At 41.5% G+C, this 25,016-nt stretch overlaps 1 protein-coding gene across 1 annotated transcript in view; it reads right to left on the minus strand.

Annotated features, from left to right (window-relative positions):
* Positions 1-15,916, minus strand: part of myo1d (myosin 1D) — a 120,853-nt gene extending 104,937 nt beyond the window's left edge. The window contains exon 1 of the mRNA XM_034217540.1: positions 15,404-15,916. Coding sequence (XP_034073431.1) covers positions 15,404-15,498 — 95 coding nt within the window. The 5' untranslated portion in view covers positions 15,499-15,916. The remainder of the gene's footprint in view (positions 1-15,403) is intronic.
* Between the last annotated feature and the right edge of the window lie 9,100 nt (positions 15,917-25,016).

Consider the following 25,016-nt stretch of genomic DNA (forward strand, 5'->3'; position numbering starts at 1 on the left):
AAAAGTAAAGTAAACATTTTAATTCATGCACGCTGATTTAATAAACACCCCTGAACAAGGTGACAGGTAGAGACTCATTTCTATGGATTAGCCTTAGCCTATCACAAATGTGCAAAAACTATCACTTATTTGAAGTTAGGCAATGTTGCTAAATTGTTTCAAAAAGGACAAGAAGTTCAGGAACATTACATCATTCAAATACACGTCAAGGGTTTTTTGAACAAATATTATCCTTGGGAGTGTCAGTCTGGTATTGTAATTTTCATTTTTTCCACCCAATAACAAAACATTACACACTAGACAAACAAACCACATCAGACTATACCACAGTGTGGATTCTCTGTGAAGCTGCACAGCTTAGAAAAACACAGGCAGACATTAAATCATCAAATCACTGACAATCTAGATCTAGAGGTGCCCGGGAGTTTTACCCCCACCTCTACATTTACAATCGCATCATTTTTGAGACTAAAATGGTTCCACGTCGAGGAGAAAAGAGACAAATCAATCAGTTTGTGCGTGTCAACTGAGATTGAGCGTTGGCTGATCCATCTGCTCCACTCTCATTTAGCGGATTTAATAGACGCAGGATTAGAGGACTGTATGGGTCATAGCAGTCTCCTAGAAAACACTATTTATAGTTGCATGGAGACTGAATCAGATTTCAATGTAGTAACACTTTTGGTTCTTTTTTGACCTTCAGAATAAATTGGGTAATTTGAAGCTTCATGTTAGATGAAGATTGAGAAGTACATTTCAGTTTGAAAGTACATCAAACTAGAGGGAAGGTTTACCAGTCTATTAATCCTTTGAGGTATAACAGCACAACTCTTACTTCATCACCCCCCCCTCCTTCATCTTTCTGTCTGTCCAGCTGTGAGGGGAGGGGTGGGTCCGAACTGATCTGACCGGCAGCCCAGTGATCTATTTCCGAAAGGACCCATCCCAAAAGATGCCAGGAAACGAGACAGAAACAGAGAGAGGAGGCGTGTAGAGACAAGGGGAGAGAAACATCAGATATTGATTGATGTTATGTATAGTCTGACTCCCACTGAGGGACCTGCTGGTGTGAAATGATCATGAGACTATTTATGTGCAGCTTGTTAGATTCTGCACTTGGCATACTACAACAGAAACAAAGCTTGTTCGTTGTTTGAGGTTTAAGACAGTCCACTGGAATTTCCCAAAAATGAACCCATTCATGTTTTCCAGAACTTCTGGCTCTGAAAACAAAACAGAAAATCCTGCACATGGTTGATCATTCATACTCAGTTTATTTGTTGTTAAACTGAGGATTGAGTTTGATTGTTTGTGATCTTTTAATGACTCAAGTCTATGCTCAGAGCTGCCTACATGTAAGCCTTTAGAAACTGAACAAAGTTTGCACTTTTATATTTTGCAATAGTTAAAAAGCCAACATAAGAGCATCAAATACATCAGGTCAACCAGCTAATGTTAGCATACTTGCTCATGGGAGATTTGAGCATGACAGACAACTAGCCTGCTTATCTGCTCCTGGTGTGACTGACCAATAGGAACTAGTTGCAGTGTATCGAAATGAAGCTGCTAATGGAGTCTGGGGAGCTGTGTCCATGTTTGGGAATAACGCTTTTAAGTATTATACTCTAAGATTTGTTTGTTTTTTCTTGATACTCTTGAGTTGTTTATATTCCTAAAAGTTGTCAGTGCTGTTATTATCTCGACCAACCTCTGACCGTGCAAACATGTTCAAAAGTGACTCCAAAGACTTGCCATACACAAAAACACAGTGGAAAAAGGTTTTACCAAGGAACTTTTTCTGCCCCAAAAACACCAGAGGAACGCTAATGCCACACACACGCACACACACGCACACACACGCACACACAACACACTCCCCATAGAAGTGAATTACAGAGCAAAGCCGAGCACAACCACTGTCTCCAATCTTGTTTGGGTGGGTCTTTTTTATGGTTAACTGAGGGAGGAGCGGGAGCCATTTATGACATTTTCTCACCAACAATCTCTCCCCTATACCCGACTGAAAATAAACTTCAGAAAAGAATAGAGGTAAGTGTGATTCAAATAATGCTCACAACATCTCTACCCTGAGGCTGGACACGCTGGTGTAATTACGACATTTAACATAATTGTCTGTCTCTAACACCAAAATGTTTCACTTACTTATGCTGAGCAATTCTAAATGAAGTGAAGTGCTGCTCGATGAACCCTCGTAAAAACATACGACACATGTTAGCTTCTGCTAGTAAAGTTGAATTCAAAGCAGAAATTCATGGCAACAGAGAAAGTGTATCTGGACTTAAACACAGTCCCATACAAGCTGTGTATCAGTATGTGTTATATGGAGCAATATGTGGCCCGTATCCAGCCGGCACGTGTTTTCATCTTTATAGGTTTCAACTTTAGGGTCAATGTAGGAATTATAAAGGGAGTTAATCTGTGTCTGTTCTACTTTTATCTCAGAGTTTATTACCATCACTGCTCTTGTTGAGATTGACAGCAATGTGCAGGAGGGCTTATCCACATGGCTGCTGCTGCTGGGTAAAGGACATCTCATCTGTAGTCTTTCTTAAGTGTTGTTTTGAAAAGCTCATGAAACATTTACAAAAAATGTTTTAGTGCTGCAACATAGCAAGCAGATCATTAAGCATTTTTATTATTTCAAATGTAGTTATATTAACTTTTAAAGCAAAATATTGACTGCTTTCGACTTTAGATATGGGAGCATTTTTAACTTGTCTTCAAAATATATGAAAAAAAGCATTATTTGATTTCTGAGAGGTGGTCAAATAAACATGACTCCACCTAGGCGTCCAGAATAACTAAATGTGTTTTTATAGCAATTCTATGGTATTTTAAAGACAAAACATATATCTAATAACTAGCAGATTAATTAGATGCCATTTTTTTCTGTGCTTTTATTCATCTCATCTGCAGGACTGAAATATGCTTTATTCTTTTTCTAATGTTATAATAACATTTGAAGGAAATACTGTGCATTACACGCCTTGCAGCAGATGAAAGATTATTTTATAATGAATAACTTGTCTTTTTAACCCATCTTTCTGGAGTAATTTAATTATTCACCACTCTATCCTAAAGGGATTAAGAGTTTATAGTCACAGCAAATAAACTCACTGAGGATGGGAAAGATTAGTAGAAGCCAGAAAATACTGGATTAGGTATTTTGGCAGATGCAATAATACGTTTTAAAATTCTAAAAGTCAGACAATTGGAATACACAGTGCCAAAGCACACTGAACATGGCTGTTAACGAAGTCTAAAAAACATTATGGCCTATATAACATAGCCAAACCAAAAATGACATTACATGTCACTTGTTAGACGCTTTTATCCAAAGCGACTAACATACTCAGTACTGAGGGCAACCCCCACAGGAGCACTTAGGGGTGAAGTGTCTCAGGGACACAACGACATGCTGACTGCAGTGGGGTTTGAACCTGTGACTAGGGCTGCTCGATTATGGCAAAAATCATAATCTTGATTATTTGGGTCAATAATTGATATCACGATTATTAAAAACGATTATCCATTTACTTTGAAAACATCAATTTATTGAAAAAAAAACATGTAGTATGTTTTTAACAGTTGATTACCCTGAACTTTAAGTATAATTCAATCGAAAAACAAATCAAAGAAATATATATATTTTAATTGAGCAGCCCTACCCGACCCCCTGATCCGAACACCAACACACAACCCACTGCACCACACGCCTCTGTGTACATAACACCCATATATATATATATATATATATATATATATAATTGTATTGATCGGCAGGGATTTTCTCCCATTCTGACAAAAAAATATCAGAGAAGACAGTCAATGTTGTGTTTTATCATTAAGCTGGATGGGGTTGAGGTCAGAGCTCTTTGCAGGCCAGTGAAACTCTTCAGCTCCAAACTGGGACCTTCCCTCATGTAACTCACCTTGTGCAGGCAGGGGGGCATTGTTATGTTCAGACCACAGGAAAGGGAAACACACAGACTGTTGACACAATACTAGAAGCTCACTATTGTCTTAAATCCGAGGTTCCTAAAAATGTCATTACATGATGTATGACTTGTGAACAGTTTAATCATAAATGATTTTCTTGTTAGATTGTTTTATATAAATACATTCTAGGTGCCTGAAGTAGAGAAACTTTGGCGTATTTCGTATGCAGATATTCTTAAAACAACGAGAAGTTAGTTATTCTAGTGAAGCCCACTGATTTGCCTGTGAAGGTGAGCAGTAGCAGCTGTGACACGCTCGTCATGAAGGACATTAAGATGAAGTCTTGCTGAATAATGGGTAAACTTGGCTTGTCATTGCATCCATTCTTCAACTCTTTATGACCACTATTGCTCCTGAGAGGCTAGTAACGATGCTGTATGAACAAAGCTGAGGTTTAACATCCCTCTGGGCTTTTGTCGTCGACATATCACTCTTGTTTCTATTTTGAGGCCCCACCAGAAATAAGTCAAAACGGTTGCTCTCCTCCACTCATGTATGCACTGTACAGTGTGACAGAGGCCTCCTTCACGGTCTGCAGCCATCAGACATCTGGGCTCTGCATTGGGGGATTTTCCGCTGCTTTGTAAAGCCTGCTTAGTGCTAAACAGCAGCTCCCAGACTGTTCGTAGGAGACGCAGCCCGTCAACACATCCACCCTCCCTCAGGCCCACATCAATCTCCTTCCAAAATCAGAAGGGGTAGTTTCCCTGCTACCGACACAGCTGCTCTGCACTGAGGATGGAGCATGGAGGCAGATTATGTAACATGATGTAAGACATATTGCTGTGCTCACACTAAAGTTAAAACAATTCTGAATATGTTATTTCCTGATTACAGAGACATGAATAATCCTCTATTGTCTAATAACTAATGGTGTTGTCACTAATTATTATTTGAACCATAGTGTGTTTGTTCATTTTAATATCTAACCAGAACTTGAAAACGTCTTAATTATGATTCATCCTTGCAGAGATAGCTTTGTAAAAAAAAAAACTTCTGAGACCTGGAATAGTTAGGCATCACTTTTGTATGGTGTGAGGAAGGGGAGATGTATCCTTCATCTATATGGTTTAAAAAAAAGATTGCAGCCATTAATGGTGAAAGAAAAGCTAAGGTTACATCTGCACTTGCACTGTGCAGCAATCCTCTGCAGCAAGCACACTCAAAGACTTAGTCACAAGTCCATGCTTGAATAGAACTGAGCAGCATGTGTTCACCATTCACACTACAGGATGTTCCCATGAGGATGGCCGGTCTAGGTACTTATGGGAAATGAGAGCCATGTGTAAACAGCCTGGCTGCAGATCAGGTGGCTGACCCTCCTTTCTTTGCTAACTGGGATGGCAGTCTTCCACCCCACCCCTTTACACACAGACACACAGACAGTGCTGCCACCAAGCTGTTACTGAAACACGCATTTCCAGAGACAATTTCGATCTGATTACATTTCCAAAATTCAATAAAAATATCTCTCTGGTTGAAGGAAGGGAGGAGTGGTGGGGTTTTGAGGCCTGGCTGATAGCCTGAAGCAGAACTTGTTTACGCTTTTACACACGGACCAGCAGTGGCTCATGTAAAAAGGGAATAACTGGAGAAACAGAGAGCGAGAGAGAAATAAAGACAAACCTATCCAAAGGAACATTACTCAACATGCTATTTCAGGAAGGCACTATGTTTTTAATCAGGGCTAAAAGAAGGGCAGGGAAGAAGAGAAAAACAGACAGATGGACAAAGAATGGAACACAGAGTGGAAAGGGATAGAAAACAACGGGATGTTTTAATACCCATAGGTCAAATTAGGTAACAGTAAATAGCTATTTTGGGTAAAGTAAGTCAATTATCATATATAAGATTTTTAATATGCAGGAAATGCTATTTTACATAGGCTTACACTGGCAATTTAAGACACTTTGATTTGAACACCTGAAGGAGGAATATATAAAATATATATATATATATATATATATTTATATTAAGACCACCCTACGCTGGAACCGCTAACAATTTATCAAACTGAAAGAAAACACTTTATTTGTAAGGGGTTTTGTGAAGGATTGTATAAGATTATAATTTTTTTAAGTACAAATAATAACAAAATAAGCTAACTTTAGCTGTCAGGTAAACGTAATGGAGTGGAAAGTACAACATTTATCTCAGAAATGTGGTAGAGTAGAAGTATAAAGAAGCATGAAATTGAAATAAGGTAAGTAAAGTAGAAGTACCTACAAATTGTAATTGCACTTAGTTACTTTTGCCCATGCCTGAAGATGGTTAAAAGGGAACAATGGTGCTCCTGATGGTGTCAGTGAATGATATAGCCCAGTGTGTGTGCGTGTGCGTAGTGATGTAAGGCGCTGGCTGTGAAAGTGAGTAAGCTGCTCCACCCCCACCGCGGCTCAGGGCACAGTTCCAACAGGTGGACAAGAGCACAATGCAACACTGGAGCAAGCAGTGACATCACAGCCCAGGATACACAAAGAAAACATCCCTTTGCTCTCGCACACTTGTCAGCCTTCTGAGTCCCATGCGTCATGAGGTATTCCCACACATGATTTCATGCAGGCGGACTAAAAACGAAACACTCATTGCTAGGAGATATGAGTGCCACATGAACATATTGTGCGTGTGCGCGTGTGTGTGTGTGTGTGTGTGTGTGTGTGTGTGTGTGTGTGTGTGTGTGTGTGTGTGTGTGTGTGTGTGTGTGTGTGTGTGTGTGTGTGTGTGTGTGTGTGTGTGTGTGTGTGTGTGTGTGTGTGTGTGTGTGTGTGTGTGTGCGTGTGTGTGCAGGAGAACAATGCTCCTGGGAAGTTGTGTCTGGGGTAATGTCGCAAACAAAGAATGCGGTTTCTTGTTAAATCATGAGACAGCTTTACATGTGTCACCTAACAGTACTAAATGTTCTATGGACACAGTAACAACAGCATGGGTGAAGATGAATCCACTTTGGGCCTGGAGCCCCTAGTCTGCAGCAGTGTTCCGGTGAACTCAGTTCCATAACGCCACACCATCAGATTTATTTTGATTTCAAAACTTCAACTTCATCCCAAACCACAGTTAACTGATATTTCTGGAACCATAAAAAGACTTACATAGGATTATTGCACAAATGCAGTGATACTACACAACACCTGTACGCAGATGTTGATGTGTATTATCAGGGCACTAAGCCTTTAATAAAATATGGCAAACTTGCAACAATCTATGTTGTCTTAACAAAATCAGATGTATAAGAATTTAGCCTAAATAAACAAATATTGAATTAGCAAAGGTACAGTCTCATCACAAGGTCCATTAACACATTGTGTATGTGCTCTTAAACTAATATGGGGAAGCAGGAATACAATTCAGTAATCTGCTCAAATTAATATGAGCCAAAATAAAAAGTCAAGAAACACAAAGGCACCAAAAGAAGAAGAATAACTGGAGTTTCTGCTAAACGGCTTGGTCCTGACACTGCCTGCCAGCTCAGGCAGTCCACTAATGAGACGTCTATGGGAGCTGCCGGACTTATTTTAGAGGGTATTGAAGCTACACAAGCACAACCTCTGTTTATGTAAGGATGGTAATGTGTTTCAGATTACAGACGGTTGTGTGGAAATTCTTGTGGCGAGACTGGACTTTTCACTGGTGGATTGCAGGGGAGCGCGCCCACAAGGCATTTCTCAAAAAGCCTTCTATGAATCCGCCAGTTCAGGGGAGACTCTTTTTCTGTGATAAGCACAGAATCTCCTGGGAGTGACAGATTAAGGAACTGAAGAAACACTAGCATAAAGAGTTCTCTTGAAGTTTCGAGTAGTACGTTATGAAAGAAGCATATTTTACTTGCACAATTGGCCAGATGCTGTCCCTAAGCCTATGATTGTAATTGATATTATACTCTGCTATCCAAGAAAAAGAGCTACTGGGCAAATGAGCAGGAAGCTTAGAGTGAACACTGTCTATCTTAGTGATCATCTATAAATATTTCTCTTCCAGTCCTGACCACCGCTAAGAGGAAAAAACTTTAATAAGCGGGTTGGGATTAAATATTCTTAGAGGCATTTGCTGCACAGTATCACCCATTTCCATCTTTGCTGCAGGGTAAGAGTATTTCAGAACTTCTCCCCATGGTTTTATCGGTGAGGAATGAACAGATAGATACAAATACAGTATGTGAGATGAAACTAAGGAGAGAACCCTAGGCAAAAAAGGCTTTGATGGCAAATGCTAAAACTTTAAAAGGATCCTATGACATAAAAGTGTTTAGTACCAAATGTACTAAACAGAAAAGAAAGACATGACTTATCGATTGAGCCATATCTCAGAGTAGGGCTGCTCAATTCATTGTAATTTAATCGCAATTACGATGTTGGCTTGCAACGATGACGAAAACAACGTAATCTTATTAAAACTATTTTATTTTTTTTATTAGCCTATATATATATTTTCTTTTTTTATTGGTTTTTCAGTTGAATTATACTTAAAGTTCAGGGTAATTAACTGTTTGTTATGGATGTTTTCAAAGTAAATGGATAATCGTTTTTAATAATCGTGATATAAATTATTGACCCAAATAATCGAGATTATGATTTTTGCCATAATTGAGCAGCCCTATCTCAGAGTACAAAGTCTGACCCTTGACCTTTGGTTTCTCTGCCTGACAAGCTCTACCTGAGCCACATGGGTACTTTGATCCCTCTGATTATACTGCAGGAAAAAGAGGGAAAAGAGTTTCTGTACCACACCTCTTCAAGTTAACCAGTTAAAACAGGAGAACCATTGTTCCCTAAAACCGCAGATGAGAATAATGACTGTAATTTGATCGCCAAATCCAGGAAACACCAGAAATAGAGTGACAACTTTACATCTGAAGGCCTGAATTGTGAGTTATATAACTCTGAAGAACATGTCTGCCCATAGGGTTCCCAACTCGCCTACTGTATGAAGAGCAGTGGCAGGAAACAATGAAATGTGAGGAGCAAAGGCGAGGGGAAATGCCAGCTTTCCTGCTCCGTTGGTCTGCTCCATATTATTGGAGACTTCCTGTTCAAAGTCCTCTTTAACTCCCCATAGATGGGTTCAAAGGTCAAATCACTCTGCGCAGTTCATACAGTCAAACAAACAGGAGCTTTCAGAATATGTTATCACTTATTCAAACATGATATTCTATAGATATTCATCTTGAAATCTCTATCTGTAGCTCACTGGAAAAACAAGAGGGTGCCTGAGCAAATAATTCTTAGCCTCTGGTTGAATATTTTTTATAATGGTGCTTACTACATCTGGGCAATTCAGACTTTGTTGTGTGCTAAAATAATTTTCAAATAGTGCACATATTTGGGATGTTATTGTCTTTTGCTATGGGACAGTAGCCCCTCCCATCATATATGTCAACAAGACTGAAACAAACATCCAGACCTGTGAAGCTCAGACCCTCAACATTTATGTGTTTACCAATTCTTATTCATCTTCACTTTAACATGTCAAAATGTTGTCTAGTGCTTGTCAGTTTTTTCAGGAATATTAGACGTTCATTAGGAATTCTGGATTCCAAGGGACAGTCAAAACAACGCTGCCTTATGGAGACATTTAGCTGTGCCTTAAACTGTGCCTGGCACACATACTGTAAGCTTGGTGTACCATCACACATACAGTTAGCAGAGAGCTTCCTTCACTCACTGCTGTTACGGCTCATCCACACTACAGCTTCGACAGCTTCAAAAACGGTTTCCAACGCGTCTGCCCATTCACTTTGAATGGGGTGACGTCACTTTTCGCCGAACTGCATTGTGGGAAGCAGAGCGGAGCTTTCCTGGCGTTTCAGGCTGCAAAAGTTGAGCAATGTTCAACTTTTGAAGCTTCTGAAGCTTTCGGTGGAAGCGTCAACCAATCAAATCATATGCCAGTACAAGCTCTAGCCAATCAAACCGCTGCTTGTGTGTCAGGGGCGGGAGATTCATGTGATTGGTTGTTGGTCGAGCTTCAGACACGCCCAGCTCCAAGCTTTTTTTTAAGTTGTAGTGTGGACGGGCCGTTAGTATTAGGAGATCGTGGCTGAAGCCCTCTTTGCATCCATCCTGCAAGAACTATTTTTAGCGAAACTCCTCTGATGCCATGTCTGGCTTGTGGCATCCCCCTGGGAATCAATTACAAATCAATTTAGAGAACCAAGAGAGCAATCACCTTTAAAACATGAATTTTGATACTATAATTGACTTCAGTCTCTAAACCATTCCCGTCATTTTGAATCACCTTATTGCCCTCCATAAATACTCTTTGGTTCAATGGACTGTTCTGCACCGTTTCAGCCCAAACATTATTATCTGCGACTGGTCAATTCAGGCAAATTCCCAAGACCCTACAGGAATGTGGCTTGAACTTTTATCCTACCAGACATCTTTATAAAGAGACTGGGCATCGGCTGGGCTCTATTTAGAGATTGGGAGGCTACATTGCAGGGAACAGGCCACACAGTTCAACCTCAAGTCAAACAAAGTCAATGTTAACTAGGGAAACCAGCAAACCTTTCCAAACCATGCTCCATTTGGGAACTTGATTACATTCTCAACGTGGCAAGCACTTAATGGCACAAGTAGAAATCCCCTGCACAACAATATCATTTAGTCGGTTGCTAATCAAACTCAGGCAATGGGAGTCACTACATGATGAATAGCTGCTAACCAAAGCTCAGCCTTTGATCCACATCAAATGAAAATACTTTACTTTGGAAGTTCTGCTTTTCAATATCCAAATCCAATGAGGGTTTATTATTTATCTATTATACTTGTTAAACAAATCATCCATCCATCCATCCATCTTCTCCCGCGTATCAGTGGTCGGGTTGCGGGGGTAGCAGTTCCAGCAGAGAGCCCCAAACTTTCTTTTACCTGGCGACATCAACCAGCTCTGACTGGGGGATCCCAAGGCGCTCCCAGGCCAGTGAAGAGATATAATCCCTCCACCTGGTCCTAGGTCTACCCCTTGGTCTCTTCCCAGCTGGACGTGCCTGGAACACCTCCCTAGGGAGGTGCCCAGGTGGCATCCTAACTAGGTGCCCGAACCACCTCAACTGGCTCTTTTCGACGTGAAGGAGGAGCGGCTCAACTCCGAGTCCCTCCCTGATGACCGAACTTCTCACCTTATCCCTAAGGGAGACACCAGCCACCCTGCGGAGAAAACCCATCTCGGCCACTTGTATCCACGATCTCGTTCTTTCGGTCATGACCCATCCTTCATGACCATAGGTGAGGGTAGGAACGAAAATGGCCCGGTAGATAGAGAGCTTTGCCTTCTGGCTCAGCTCCCTTTTCGTCACAACGGTGCGGTAAAGCGACTGCAGTACCGCTCCCGCTGCTCCGATTCTCCGGCCCATCTCACGCTCCATTGTTCCCTCACTCGAGAACAAGACCCCGAGATACTTGAACTCCTTCACTTGGGGTAAGGACTCATTCCCTACTTGGAGTGGACAGTCCATCGGTTTCCTGCTGAGAACCATGGCCTCAGATTTGGAGGTGCTGATCCTCATCCCAGCCGCTTCACACTCGGTTGCGAACCGATCCAGTGAGTGCTGAAGGTCGCAGACCGATGAAGCCATTAGAACCACATCATCTGCAAAAAGCAGTGGTGCAATCCTTAGTCCACCGAACTGCAGACCCCCTCCCCCACGACTACGCCTCGAAATCCGAGCCATGTATATTACAAACAGGAAATGGGTCCGACTTACTGCCGAGGACCCGGACACAGCTCTCGCTTTGGGAGTACAGAGATTGGATGGCCCTGAGTAGAGACCCCCTCACCCCATACTCCCGCAGCACCTCCCACAGTAACTCCCTGGGAACTCGGTCATACGCCTTCTCCAAGTCTACAAAACACATGTAGACCGGATAAGCGTACTCCCAGGCCCCCTACAGGATCCTTGCGAGAGTAAAAAGCTGATCCGTCGTTCCACGACCAGGACGGAATCCGCATTGTTCCTCCTCAATCTGAGGTTCGACAATCGGCCTGACCCTCCTTTCGAGTACCTTAGAGTAAACTTTCCCGGGGAGGCTGAGTAGTGTGATGCCTCTGTAATTGGCACACACCCTCTGATCCCCCTTTTTAAAAAGGGGAACCACCACCCCGGTCTGCCACTCCTTCGGTAATGTAAACAAATCATATACATTTATATTGTTAAGCAGAACTTTTGTGTGTAAAAAGTCTCTTTAATTAGGCCAGGTAGTTAACTGTAAGGCTCAGTTCCCCCATTTAGCGTAAAATACACCCAGGAGAGATGTGCAGATGTGCTCCAGCCAGCTCACTTGTTTTGTATAACTGCACCAGGACAAATGGAGACCATTAGATGCCTCATGCTCTGTGGACCTCTCCTTCAAGTGGCCCACTCCCACAAAGGAGCAAACAGGAAGCACTCCTGGCTGGTCACACCCTCAACTGCATCTGCACACGCCATGTCCGCACAGAGCTGTCTAGCTGAAGAGAAAAACAAACATGCAGAAAATGGGAGAGAGATGGGAGAAGGGGCCTCATGCTGTCTGCTAGGTCTCAGGTCTTCTTGCTTGGCTGCCAGAGCTCCCGTGCCCACCACAGAAACTCATCTCTTTTTTCTCAAAAACACTGTTAACCAGAACTGCCTTATCCTCTATGACACATAGACACACCTGGAACTCTTTTCTCTTAGACATGTTCTGCTTCATATTGATACAGTTCAGTGTTCCCCCTAGGATGGAGTCATAGCAGCGGTGCTAAGGCACCCAGCAAAATGTGAGCGTGGAGCGCGTTGAATTCTTTAGTGTGTGCGCGTGCAAAGTGCGCCCCGCCAATATGTTTCTACGCGTCTGCCAGCACAAGAAAGGCTCTTGAGGCCTAGTACATACAGTGGCAATGTCTCAAGATTTAGCAAAATACACCTTTATTGAACATACAGTAACACAAATCCACATAACAAACAATCTAAAATGGACTTATTACTTATTATTATTTTAATTGAAAAAATGTTTAAATTAATGATTTTTAGCTGTGCCGCCGCTAATGGGGAAACACTGCATTTAAATAGATGTGTGCATAGAAGTGTAGGGGAACAACTTAATATCATTTGTATTATCAAATAATCTTCTGATAACTTTCTATATATTGATGGATTGAAAATGGGCTATCTATTTATTTTATTAATAAAATGTATTTTTTTCTAATCAACAATCCAAAACACAAAATATATGTCATGTATTGTACTGTAAGACAAGCAGCCCTACTGTCAACAAAGTACTATCTGTTCTTACAAAAACAAGAACCAATTCACACTTAGCCCTCCTTTCTGTTGTGTATTGGCATTTTAGGACATAATATACTCTTCCAAATGTCCCTACGGGCAGACCTTGCTGTTGACCTAGATGTTCTACATTACTAAGCATTAATTAAACACTCAAACATTAGCAAAGGGACTATGACGAACAAGCTTGATGCAAATAAAGTATGACCATTTTTGAAAAGAGGACAGAAACTATCTGGAGCCAGGAGAAACACCGGGGCTGCAACTAAAGGGTATCAAGAAAAGACTTGCAATGACCACAGTGCAGAAGGAACTGGCTTGAAACAAGGTGATGGATAGCGTCTACATTTATCACCCTGATGGCAGAAAGAGAATCACAAAAATGTTGGTGTGGAGATCCTTCTTGAAAAGTGATGTAAGCCTTGTGGCTCACTGTATTGGCCATAGAAGGGAAACCATTCAGTATACAAACCAATAAAGAGAAACCTGCATCCTTAAAATCCTATAAATATTTATTCTACAAGTCACTGCTGGCAGTGGGTCGAGAATGTTGTACTGGGACTGGCTTCAAAATCCATGTTATCAACTAAGTGTGTCATGCATTCACCTACAGTATGCCCAGCCTGCATTGGCTCACAATACACTGCACCAAAAAGCTATAGCAGATCTAATACAAATATAATAAAGAATAACATCATGTCCACAATAAGATTCATACCACAACTTCTAAGCTCCACACACACTGTTCAAGTCCTGTTAAGGCCTTGGTATTGTCATGTACATAGCTCTTGAATGTCATTTATTATAGCTCTTTATCTGTGTCTTATCACTCTTTCTTGTACTGTGGTTACATGTTCATTTCCCCTCCAGGAATCAAGTCTGATTTCATCTAATAGATATACTGATAAAGTAGCTTGAAAATATAAAAAAGATGATTTAGTCAATAGTCCATCCTGCCCTTTTCCAGGCTTTTGAGACAAGTTTAGCAAACTAAAACATATCAAAAATATATCAACCATTCCAATTTGTGATGATCTATATACCAGAATATTTTGGGGTGAAGCCATGTAATTATAAACTCACCACATAGCTCAGAGAAAAATAGTACTCAATTCCCGCAAAGCAGCTCAATTCCTAAAATATCTTTGGCTCCTAGATTAGAGAGATGTAATAAGATTCAGGTTAGTTTTCTACGCATCTCCGTAAATGTGTTTTTGACAGGATATCTTCTGCCAAATGTGTACAATACCTTTCTTTTATTGATGTTAATATCACACATTAACTAGTTACTTTTAAATCACATTTTACTTTGCTGTCAAACAGAAAGACAAAACGTTCTCTCATTGCAAATGTGTTTCCTATTGTGGAAAGCTACACTTATAATGTTCTTTTGGACATCTACTGTACCACGACTTTCCACACAACCATTCTAGGCTCTCTCAAACTGCCATCAGGGATCATTTTTGCACTTTCATTACAGATGGCAGAGGTGAGGAACCGAGATGGTGAAAGTGAAGCCACAGTCCATGTTAACCCACAACAGCTCTCTTCATTCACAATGCATACCTGACACTGAGCCACTGACAACACAGCTGATGGAAACCTGTGTGTGTGCGTGTGTGTGTGTGTGTGCGTGTGTGCGTGTGTGTGTGTGTGTGTGTGTGTGTGTGTGTGTGTGTGTGTGTGTGTGTGTGTGTGTGTGTGTGTGTGTGTGTGTGTGTGTGTGTGTGTGTGTTGTTGTTGTTTGGGTGGAGCCTCACACAGCAAGAATATTACCGGTTTGATCGAAAGAAGACATCAAATGAATGCAGTGGCATTACTCCAACGATTGTAATGCAAAAGACTGCAGTATCGTGACAGGTGCAGTGACAACAACATTAGCATAAATGGCAGGCTAGCTTGTTTGTCAGGATGTGTTCAGTCATATATATTATGCCGAACAATATAAGAGAATACTACACTCTGAATGAGCCAAGTTGCACCTGTTGAGCGGCTATAATGTAACAACTAGACACATGTTGGGCTAAAATTACGCTACAAGCTATGTTTGTCCTCACCTGAACGTGTTTTCTTTAGTTCAAACTATTTTCCTCGGCATGTGTGGATTTACAAAGGTTAATGACCGCAGTGCGGTTTGCTTACCTGAGTTTTAAGTTAGTCATGAATTCTTCCAGAGACACGTTGTCCAAAAGCACAAAATCTGCTTTTCCAAACTCCAGGCTCTCGTGCTCTGCCATGTTGATACCTTATTTTCGAATTGAAGCTCGCGAAAGAAAAACGTTTTAATAACTTGCTTTGAAGTGCCGACAAGAGGTATGCATTGGCGAGCTTCTCTGAGCCCCTCCTCTCCTCAGTGGACAGCTGTGTGCTCAATTCGCATTTTCATTCGTCAAATTGTAATTCAGTCATGTTTTAGTAAGGTCAAAAACTATTTAAAAAATACCCTGTCGCTTCAAATAGAGGAATAAAATGCTGGATATTTCCTTATAGACCCAGCTTTTCTGTTAGAAATAACAAGTTATTCCGAAATATTCCTTATGTCCATGCAAAGTTTCCTCTTAACTAAAACATGTAACCTTTCCCGTTACATCGTGCGCGAGCTCCGTCCGTTTTCCTGGAGTTTCTCTCCTGTCGTCCCGGCCGACCATCCACCAATAGGATTGCAGCCGCCTCTTCCTAACCACGCCCCTCCTGTGGAGAGGTGTTGGTCAGACTGGTGAAATATTTCTAAAGACAACAGCCCCACTGTTTCTGATACATATTTCAGCGATGACGCGCCACCTCTAAGTTGTAAAACACAGGGAGAAAAATACGTAATGTTTTGGCCTCACTTTTAGGATTCCCTCTGTTACCATAAAAGGAAAAATAAGGTCTCATCAGTGTGATATGAATGAAAGGTATGGATTAGATACAGTGAAACTGCAGCAAAATAGCCTGCTAACTACTAACAATTACACTTTCAGGGATCAGTTCATTTGACCTGCCCATGTTCACTCTGATGAGGCCTGTTCTCCTCTTTTAAAACAACTGTACAAGAAGCTGAACACCATTAACACACTGCCATCAGGCTTACACTGATGTCAGTGTGCCACCTTGTGTAAAACACAGGCACTGCACATGCCTTCTCTAAAAATATAGGGTTGAATAACTTGGATGGTTTGATGGATTGATTTTGCATTTGTATATTTATCAGGGGCATGGCTGGCATATAAAGGTATTTTCTGAAAATGAATTTGGTTAGGTGTGGGCTTGTAATTTGCTTATTTAAAAGCATTTGCATTTATATTTTATCTGGATCCTACATAGAATATAATTTGGAGAAAAATGAGTACAACATTCCGACTTGAATATGTTGTATGTATATGTTTTTGTCCTGACAAAAAGGAACATATGGACATACCTCCCTTTATTTCTACTCTTTTAATTTCTCTGCCTTGTCTTTTTATGCTGCTGCAACGCAAACATTTCCCAAATTGGAATCAATAATGTAGTTCTTATCTTACCTTATCTTATCTTATAGTGGAACGGAAAGTGCAGCAGTTCTTCCAGCGACCCTTCTGTTTGGCTGAAACCCTGCATGCCACAGTGGGGAGTGGGTGCCAAGACAACTGGGGACTCTTACCTTTGGGAAAGAAGAAGTACCAGCCATTGGAAGGAAATAAGAACGTTATAAATGTAGCTATACAGACAATCTAGCTACCTCTACATTTGACTTGGCATTCACACATCTTGTTCTTGTTGGTGGTGTTGGTGGCACAACAGGCCTGGTTCAGGACTGTGTATAGGAAGCAGGGGTCAGGTCTTCCTAAGAGAAAGGCAGGTTGCCTTTGTCGTCATCACTTCAATAATAAGTAAGACGTTTGTTCCAGCTTGAAAACCTTCTGGATCCGCACCAGTCTGGTTTCAAGGCAGGTCACTCCACAGAAACTGCTCTCATTGCTGTCACGGAGGAACTGCACACTGCCAAAACTGCATCCCTCTCCTCTGTCATCATCCTGTTGGACCTGTCTGCTGCATTCGACACGGTGAATCATCAGATCCTCCTTCGCACTCTCCAAAAACTTGGAGTTTCAGGCTCTGCACTTTCCCTCCTCACCTCATACCTGAAAGACCCTACAGCAGGGGTGGCCAACCAGTCAGAGGTTAAGAGCCACATTTTTTCTATGTTACTGCAAAGAGCCACATCAAACACACAGTCACTGATACCGCTTGTTTCCGTTTTTTGTTTTCTGGAGACAAGATTTCAACCACGTCACTGATGCGTTTTTGTGGCATTGGGATATATATTTTTTAAATCCTCTGGAGCAGAGAGAGGAGCTGTGGATTATTGTTATTGATTAATGCATCAGTGTTTCTTAGGGTCAAAAACACTAAACTCACAACTTAAAATGAAAGCGTTTAGTTTATTTAATAAAAGAGCACATGTTCAATGTGAAAAGTGACAGTAGTTATAGATTATTTGCAATTTGGTGCTATATATATATTTAAAAATAAAATGATATATATATATTTTTTAAAACACCTTGAATATCAGGGGGGGAGGCGGGGCTCCGTTGGCGGGGCGCAGCGCCCCTCCAAAACAATGGTAGGGGAAACACTGGATAATGTTTAATCAACGATAGGTTTCCCCCCCCTCAAAGGTGATTGGTTCACTGCATCGCAGGTATTACTGTGATTGGCTCTTGGGCCACATCAAAATTATACGCGCTGTCATCAACATACATAACACGGGACGAAAGTAACGGAGCGATTTTATCCGAGCCTAAACAACTTTGACCGGCCAAATTACGTCAGAATTATCAGCATTCAATACTTAACAGACCTACTAAATATCAGGTTTAACTGTCAGGAGTAGTGTTGTCACGATACCAACATTTTGGTTTCGATACCAAGTCAAGAATTGCGATTCCGATTCTTTTTCGATACTTTTCTTAAAAAAAGGGAAACAGTCTTAAATGTAATTATTGTGCTTTATTTCACACCAGAACCATAACACAAAATTTTAAACAATGAGAACAATAAATAAAATAAATGACAAGAATTCGTATTAAATAAAATTAATAAATGTCTTACAGACAGGCCTCGTGGTGTCCGTAGGCTTGCCCTCACTGTCAGAGATATAGCTAAAATACTTCCACATTTTGCTTCTGGCGTCTTTTTTGTCAACAAGCCGAGGCGCAGCGGCAGTTGCACTCCCACTTGCAACCATGCTTCTCGTTTTCTCACATGCTCTGGCAGCTAGCGCGTGCACGAGAGAGGGGAGGCACTTAGAGCGTGCTTGAGAGAGGGGAGGGACTTAGAGCGTGCTTGAGAGGGGCGGGACTGCAGGCACGGCTGCAGTGCAGGGAGTGGAAGCAGAGCGTTGAACACACACGGCTCTTATTAAAACGGCGCTTTCTCACCGGAGTACTTTCCCCCGTCATTCTTAAAGTACCGATACTAATGAAACGGAGGAATCGTAACGTTTTTAACGGCAGGGTATCGCGGTACCTTTCAAGTATCGGTACACCGTGCAACACTAGTCAGGAGTCAGTGTCTCTCCCCCAAATTCACACATATAAAATTCGATATGAACTGAAGAGCCGCATGAAACTAGGCAAAGAGCCGCATGCGGCTCGAGAGCCGCGGGTTGGCCACCCCTGCCCTACAGGGTGACTTGGAGAGGGTCTGAGTCCGACCCTTGTCAATTAACTACGGGGGTGCCTCAGGGCTCTGTTCTTGGTCCCCTCCTCTTCTCCCTGTACACAAACTCGCTCGGATCAGTCATTAGCCCGCATGGTTTCTCTTACCACTGCTACGCTGATGACACCCAATTAATTCTGTCCTTTCCCCGCTCAGAGACCCAGGTCGTTGCACGCATCTCTGCTTGTCTAGCTGACATCTCTCAGTGGATGTCTGCTCACCACCTCAAGCTCAACCTTGACAAGACTGAGCTGCTCTTCCTCCCGGGAAAAGATTGTCCCACTCTTGACCTAACAATCAACATCGGCACCTCAGTTGTTTCCCCGACTCAGACTGCAAGGAATCTGGGTGTGACCCTAGATAACAACCTGTCCTTCACTGCAAACATCGCTGCTACAACCCGTTGCTGCAGATACACGCTTTACAACATCAGGAAGATACGTCCCCAGCTGACTCAGAAAGCGACTCAGGTTCTGGTCCAGGCTCTCGTCATCTCACGCCTAGACTACTGCAACTCCCTCCTGGCTGGTCTACCTGCATGTGCCATCCGACCTCTGCAGCTCATCCAGAATGCAGCGGCTCGTCTGGTCTTCAACCTTCCTAAATTCTCCCACACCACTCCGCTCCTCCGCTCCCTTCACTGGCTTCCGGTAACTGCTAGAATCCACTTCAAGACACTGGTACTTGCTTACCATGCTGCGAGTGGATCTGGCCCTTCCTACATCCAGGACATGGTTAAACCGTACACCCCAGCGCGTGCACTACGCTCTGCATCAGCCAAACGACTCGTTGCGTCCTCGCTGCGAGGGGGACCCAAGTTCCCATCGGCGAAAACACGTGGGTTTGCTGTCCTGGCTCCAAGATGGTGGAATGAGCTCCCCATTGACATCAGGACGGCAGATAGCTTGCACATCTTCCGGCGCAAACTGAAAACTCATCTCTTTCGACTCCACTTCGAGCGTTAGAACTATTAACGAAGCACTTTTATACTAATAAAGGACTGGCTTACCTAAAGCCAGTTGAGTAGCACTTGAAATGTTTGGCTCTATGAAACCTGATGTACTTATATGATTCTGTTTTCTTCAAGGTTGTGTCTTCCTGGTCGAATGTACTTATTGTAAGTCGCTTTGGATAAAAGCGTCAGCTAAATGCAATGCAATGTAATGTAATGTAATGTAAAGAAGAGATTTTAGCTTATAGTAAGTTTAGATTGTATTGACTGTAACTCTGACGGAATGAATACAGCAGGTTGCCGTACAAATCATTATTTTTATCTAAAGAACGTTATTTTATTGACTGATCGTCTTCCTGAGCTATGTTTTGTATCTGTGATTGAATAAAATTAGACATTCAGTAGATGATGTGCGTATGGAGATAGACAGTGAGTAATGAATATAAAGAGGCTACCTGAGTCAGAGCATTCTGCTGCTGCTGCTGCTTCTGAAATGTTGTTTCTTCACAAATTACATTCTCCATTTCTGCGTGTAATTTTAGCAAAGATTTACATTTTGCAACGTCATTAAAAAAGTCAGCACATTCTGGCACACTTTTAATATTTTAAAATTAACATAACAATGAGTGATTCAGATGGTGCAGCTTATACTGTAAAGTCTATAACTGACAGGTTTCTTTAAAAAGTGTGTTTTCATTGCTTTAGAAGTATAATATATTTATTATAATAATCTTTAAAAGGACATAATGTCTAGAAATAACCTTGGCAAGCATATACAGTATAAAAATGAATCATATTAAATGGAAAAATTGATTTTCTTAGTGACTTTTCAAACACTTTTGGTCTATTTGTTTACAGAATTTTCATAGTTTTTGCTATAGCCCTGGGCCCGAGGTGTTGTGTAAGTGTGAAGCCTAATGTGCCTCATAAATCAATTACATTTGCAAATCATCCATCCACTCAACTTTGCAACAACAATGTCTATTATTGCCAAATTGGACAATTGTTTTCTCTATTCATGCAATCGTTTCGGAAATGTTTCGCCAATAAATTACCAATCCCAGTTATCTAAAATATGCAAAAATGTCTTAAGTGTTCTGGCACACAAGACACAATATATTTTTTTATTTAATTTCCTAAAAAGGACCTTGAAAGATTACCTAATTACCAAAAGGTTTTATTTAATTTCTGCAGGTTGATTAACCCTCCTGTTGTCTTCGGGTCAAATCTGACTGATTTACTACTTTCATCAATCATAGCTTTTTAGTTTTAGATTCAATTGCATTAAGGCTTTATGATATCCTTCACAGTAGACATTTGAACATATACATTTGCTGATCACCACTTTCATTGAATTTTGGATGACTTAGTCAACTTTGTAACACCCATGGTGTTCCCGGTCATAAAGAAAAGCAATTAGTAACCATCCAGATCAGATAAAACACACATACACACACACACACACACACACACACACACACACACACACACACACACACACACACACACATACTCTAGATGTGTTCCCCCCCTTATGTGCCCAATCCCCCCCATGTGAATCACACTTGGCACACACACACACACACGCATACCATGTATACATCACTTCAGGGGACATTACATTGACTTACATGCATTTCCTGGAGACTTATCCTAACCTTAACCATAACCAACACATGCCTAACCCTAACCCTTACCCTAACCCTAATCCTAAACCTAAACCTAAACCTAAACCTAACCAAGTCTTCACCCTAAAATTAATGATTCCCCTCATGGGGACCTCCAATTTGTCCCCATAAGGGAGGCGAGTCCCCACACGTGACTGTGTAAACAGATTTAGGTCCCCATAAGTATAGTAATGCTAGGCCACACACACACACACACACACACACACACACACACACACACACACACACACACACACACACACACACACACACACACACACACACACACACACACACACACTCACACACACACAAACACACCCCCCCCACACACACACACATACTCTAGATGTGTCCCCCCCCTTATGTGCCCAATCCCCCCATGTGAATCGTCTGGCACACACAAACACACACACACACACAGAACAATTTCCACATTTCCCGCTCTTATGTGCCCATCCTCCCACATGGATCACACCTGGCACACGCAATACATGTTCAGTGTCTATTCTTTGTATATTTACTGCAGTTTTTCATGTATACCAGTAGTCTGATACAATATTTACAGTTTGAAAGGGTGTTAAATGAAATTTGGTGTTGATTAATGGTTTTTGTGTTAATGTAACAGCAGTTAAAACAGGACCGGTCAAATTTGACCGCGAACACCAAAGTAATAGGAGGGTTAATCCCTATTTAAACGGACTATATCATATTACCTTGAACACAGTTGAACAGCCATGGGTTGATTGCCATGCTCCAAAACTGCAGCTCAGTTTGGATTAAAAAAAAAATAGAACTCTGTGTGAAAAAATGTCTGTCACTGACTTTGTGCACACGGCTTTAATATAATATAATTAGGGCTGTCAATTTAACGCGTTAATAACGCAAACATTTTTTAACGCCACTAATTATTTTAACGCGATTAACGCATGTGTATTTTTTTTCCTCGGCCGCCCCGTAGTTTCAGAGCGCATCGAGTTTAAAATACCATCTACAAGCTGATGCTGACAGCCCCGCTCCTGCTGCCCGCTTGTGGCAGACCACACTTCCACGCTCACCGGCAGGCACCGACTGGCTATTGGGAGGACCGGGAGGGTGTGTGTATGTGTGGCCCGAGCGAGCGAGAGAGAGACCTTACGTGCATTGTTACTAGCTGCGCTAACGGATACAAGGAGCTGTTTAAATGAAAACATTTTGCCACAACTGCGCCAGGTTTGATAAATGCCTGAACTGCCAAGAGCCGAGCAGTGACGGCAGCAAAATCAGTTGGACGAGATTGAATGGTAAAGTTGTCCATAAAAAACTATTATATTCGTAAAGTGTACAGCTAATATATATATATATATATATATATATATATACATATATATATATATATGATTCTGTTTTCTTCAAGGTTGTGTCTTCCTGGTCGAATGTACTTATTGTAAGTCGCTTTGGATACAAGCGTCAGCTAAATGCAATGTAATATACATTAATTTGATATAAAACAATATATTTTTCAGTGGTCTGTGTCCGTCGAAAACTGCTAGCTACTGTCTGCTGTACGCACCTAGATTTTGCTGCCGTCACTGCTCGGCTCTTGGTAGTTCAGGCATTTATCAAACCTGGCAACCCCGGGTTTCCTGGCAGCTGTCAATCAAAGTCCAGTGGCTCCGCCCCAAAGTGCCAGAAACCTTTCACGCGCGCGTAGACAGACTCCGCGAGGCTGACACTCCCGCGAGCAAGCAAGAGGGCTATCTCTCTCGCGAGCGAGCGCAGAGCCGCTCGCGGGGGTTTAATCTGCGCACGAGGGTCATTTTATGCGCGTGTAAAAGCACATTTTCCGCTCGTGAGTAGCTTGTTTTACGCGCGAGAATATTGACCCAAATCTGACTCCATACGTTGTACGAAAAGTCAGCACACTCAGCACGGATAGTGTGCGCAACATAATTGCAGCGTCCAGGCAGCTCCCGTTCGAGCATATGCCTTGAGTTGCACATAGCTCCAACGATCCAACACACACACACACACACACACACACACACACACACACACACACACACACACACACACACACACACACACACACACACACACACACACACACACACACACACACACACACACACACAAACACACACACACACACACACACATACATACATACACACGCGCACACACACACACACACACACACACACCATTTGTATTGTATTATTGTATGAGAGAGGTTCCAGGTTGAATTGAGGCGAATATTTGTAATGTTCAGAGGTTGTTGTGTTTAATATTCATGAGAATATTTGTCATTGTTCAAATGATAATAAACATTAGCATAAAGCATATTTGTCCACTCATATGTTGATAAGAGTATTACAAAATATTCCTCTAAGGTACATTTAGAACAGATCAAAAATGTGCGATTAATCGCGATTAACTATGGACAATCATGCGATTAATCGCGATTAAATATTTGTAATCGACTGACAGCCCTAAATATAATGTAATGTTCTATTCTCTTTATGAAAGTTCAGTATGACAAAAGCTCAGCACAGTTATGTCTGTGCTAAATAACAACTGGGAAAAAATAATAAGAACAGGTTGTTGCATAATGTATGAGTTTTAAGTTCCATCTGCCTTCTAGCCCGTGAACAAAGCTGCTCATGCTCACTGAATGTGTGTTCCCCGAGCAGACAATTGCACAAGATGACAAGGCTACAAACACAGCCACAGCTAAGACAACCATCTGGGAGGAAAACACAGTTGCACAATAGTTTGTGCTTACTCATTGTATAATCACAGAACAATTGTGTTTTAATATCTGCATGTTTCGATGATTATTTGTCATTTATGTTACAATGCCTGGTGAAAAAAAATACAACACAATTAAAGGAGTGCTCAGAGGAACGGATGAGTTAGGATAAGATAAACACTTTAGAAAAGAAGAAAGATCTAAAGCACTTTTCTGACAGTAAAAAACATACATTTAAACAGCTATTTCATAGTACAATGTTAAAAACATAGACTGTTTATACACGTTTAAATAGAGCTGAGCTTACAACCCATGTGTAGCTACACTAACAGCCTTCCCTGTTTCCCCTTTTGTTGACACAAGGGGATAGCAAACACATGTTAATAGCAACCATCTGAACAAAAAAGCAATAAACTCACCAGTGGCAAATGCAAAGTGTGACCACTAGATGGCTCCTCCAACATGCGTAGAAGGAATAACAAGATAGCAAGAAAAAATTATCAAATAGGACAACATGAATATATAGATAACAAGACAGTGAAATTATAAATATATTATAACATTACATCCTCATTTTCAGCAGCCAGGCCATGTGAAAAAGAGCAACTACATGAAAAGAACTGACGTCTTTTTTTTCATTTAGTCCTGGATAATCTGTGGCCTACATTCGGGGTATATATTAGGTTTCTCTCCGCAGTATTACATTTAGCTAATCATCCCCTA

The sequence above is a fragment of the Gymnodraco acuticeps genome, unplaced genomic scaffold, assembly GCF_902827175.1.
Source record: "Gymnodraco acuticeps unplaced genomic scaffold, fGymAcu1.1, whole genome shotgun sequence".
NCBI lineage: Eukaryota > Metazoa > Chordata > Actinopteri > Perciformes > Bathydraconidae > Gymnodraco > Gymnodraco acuticeps.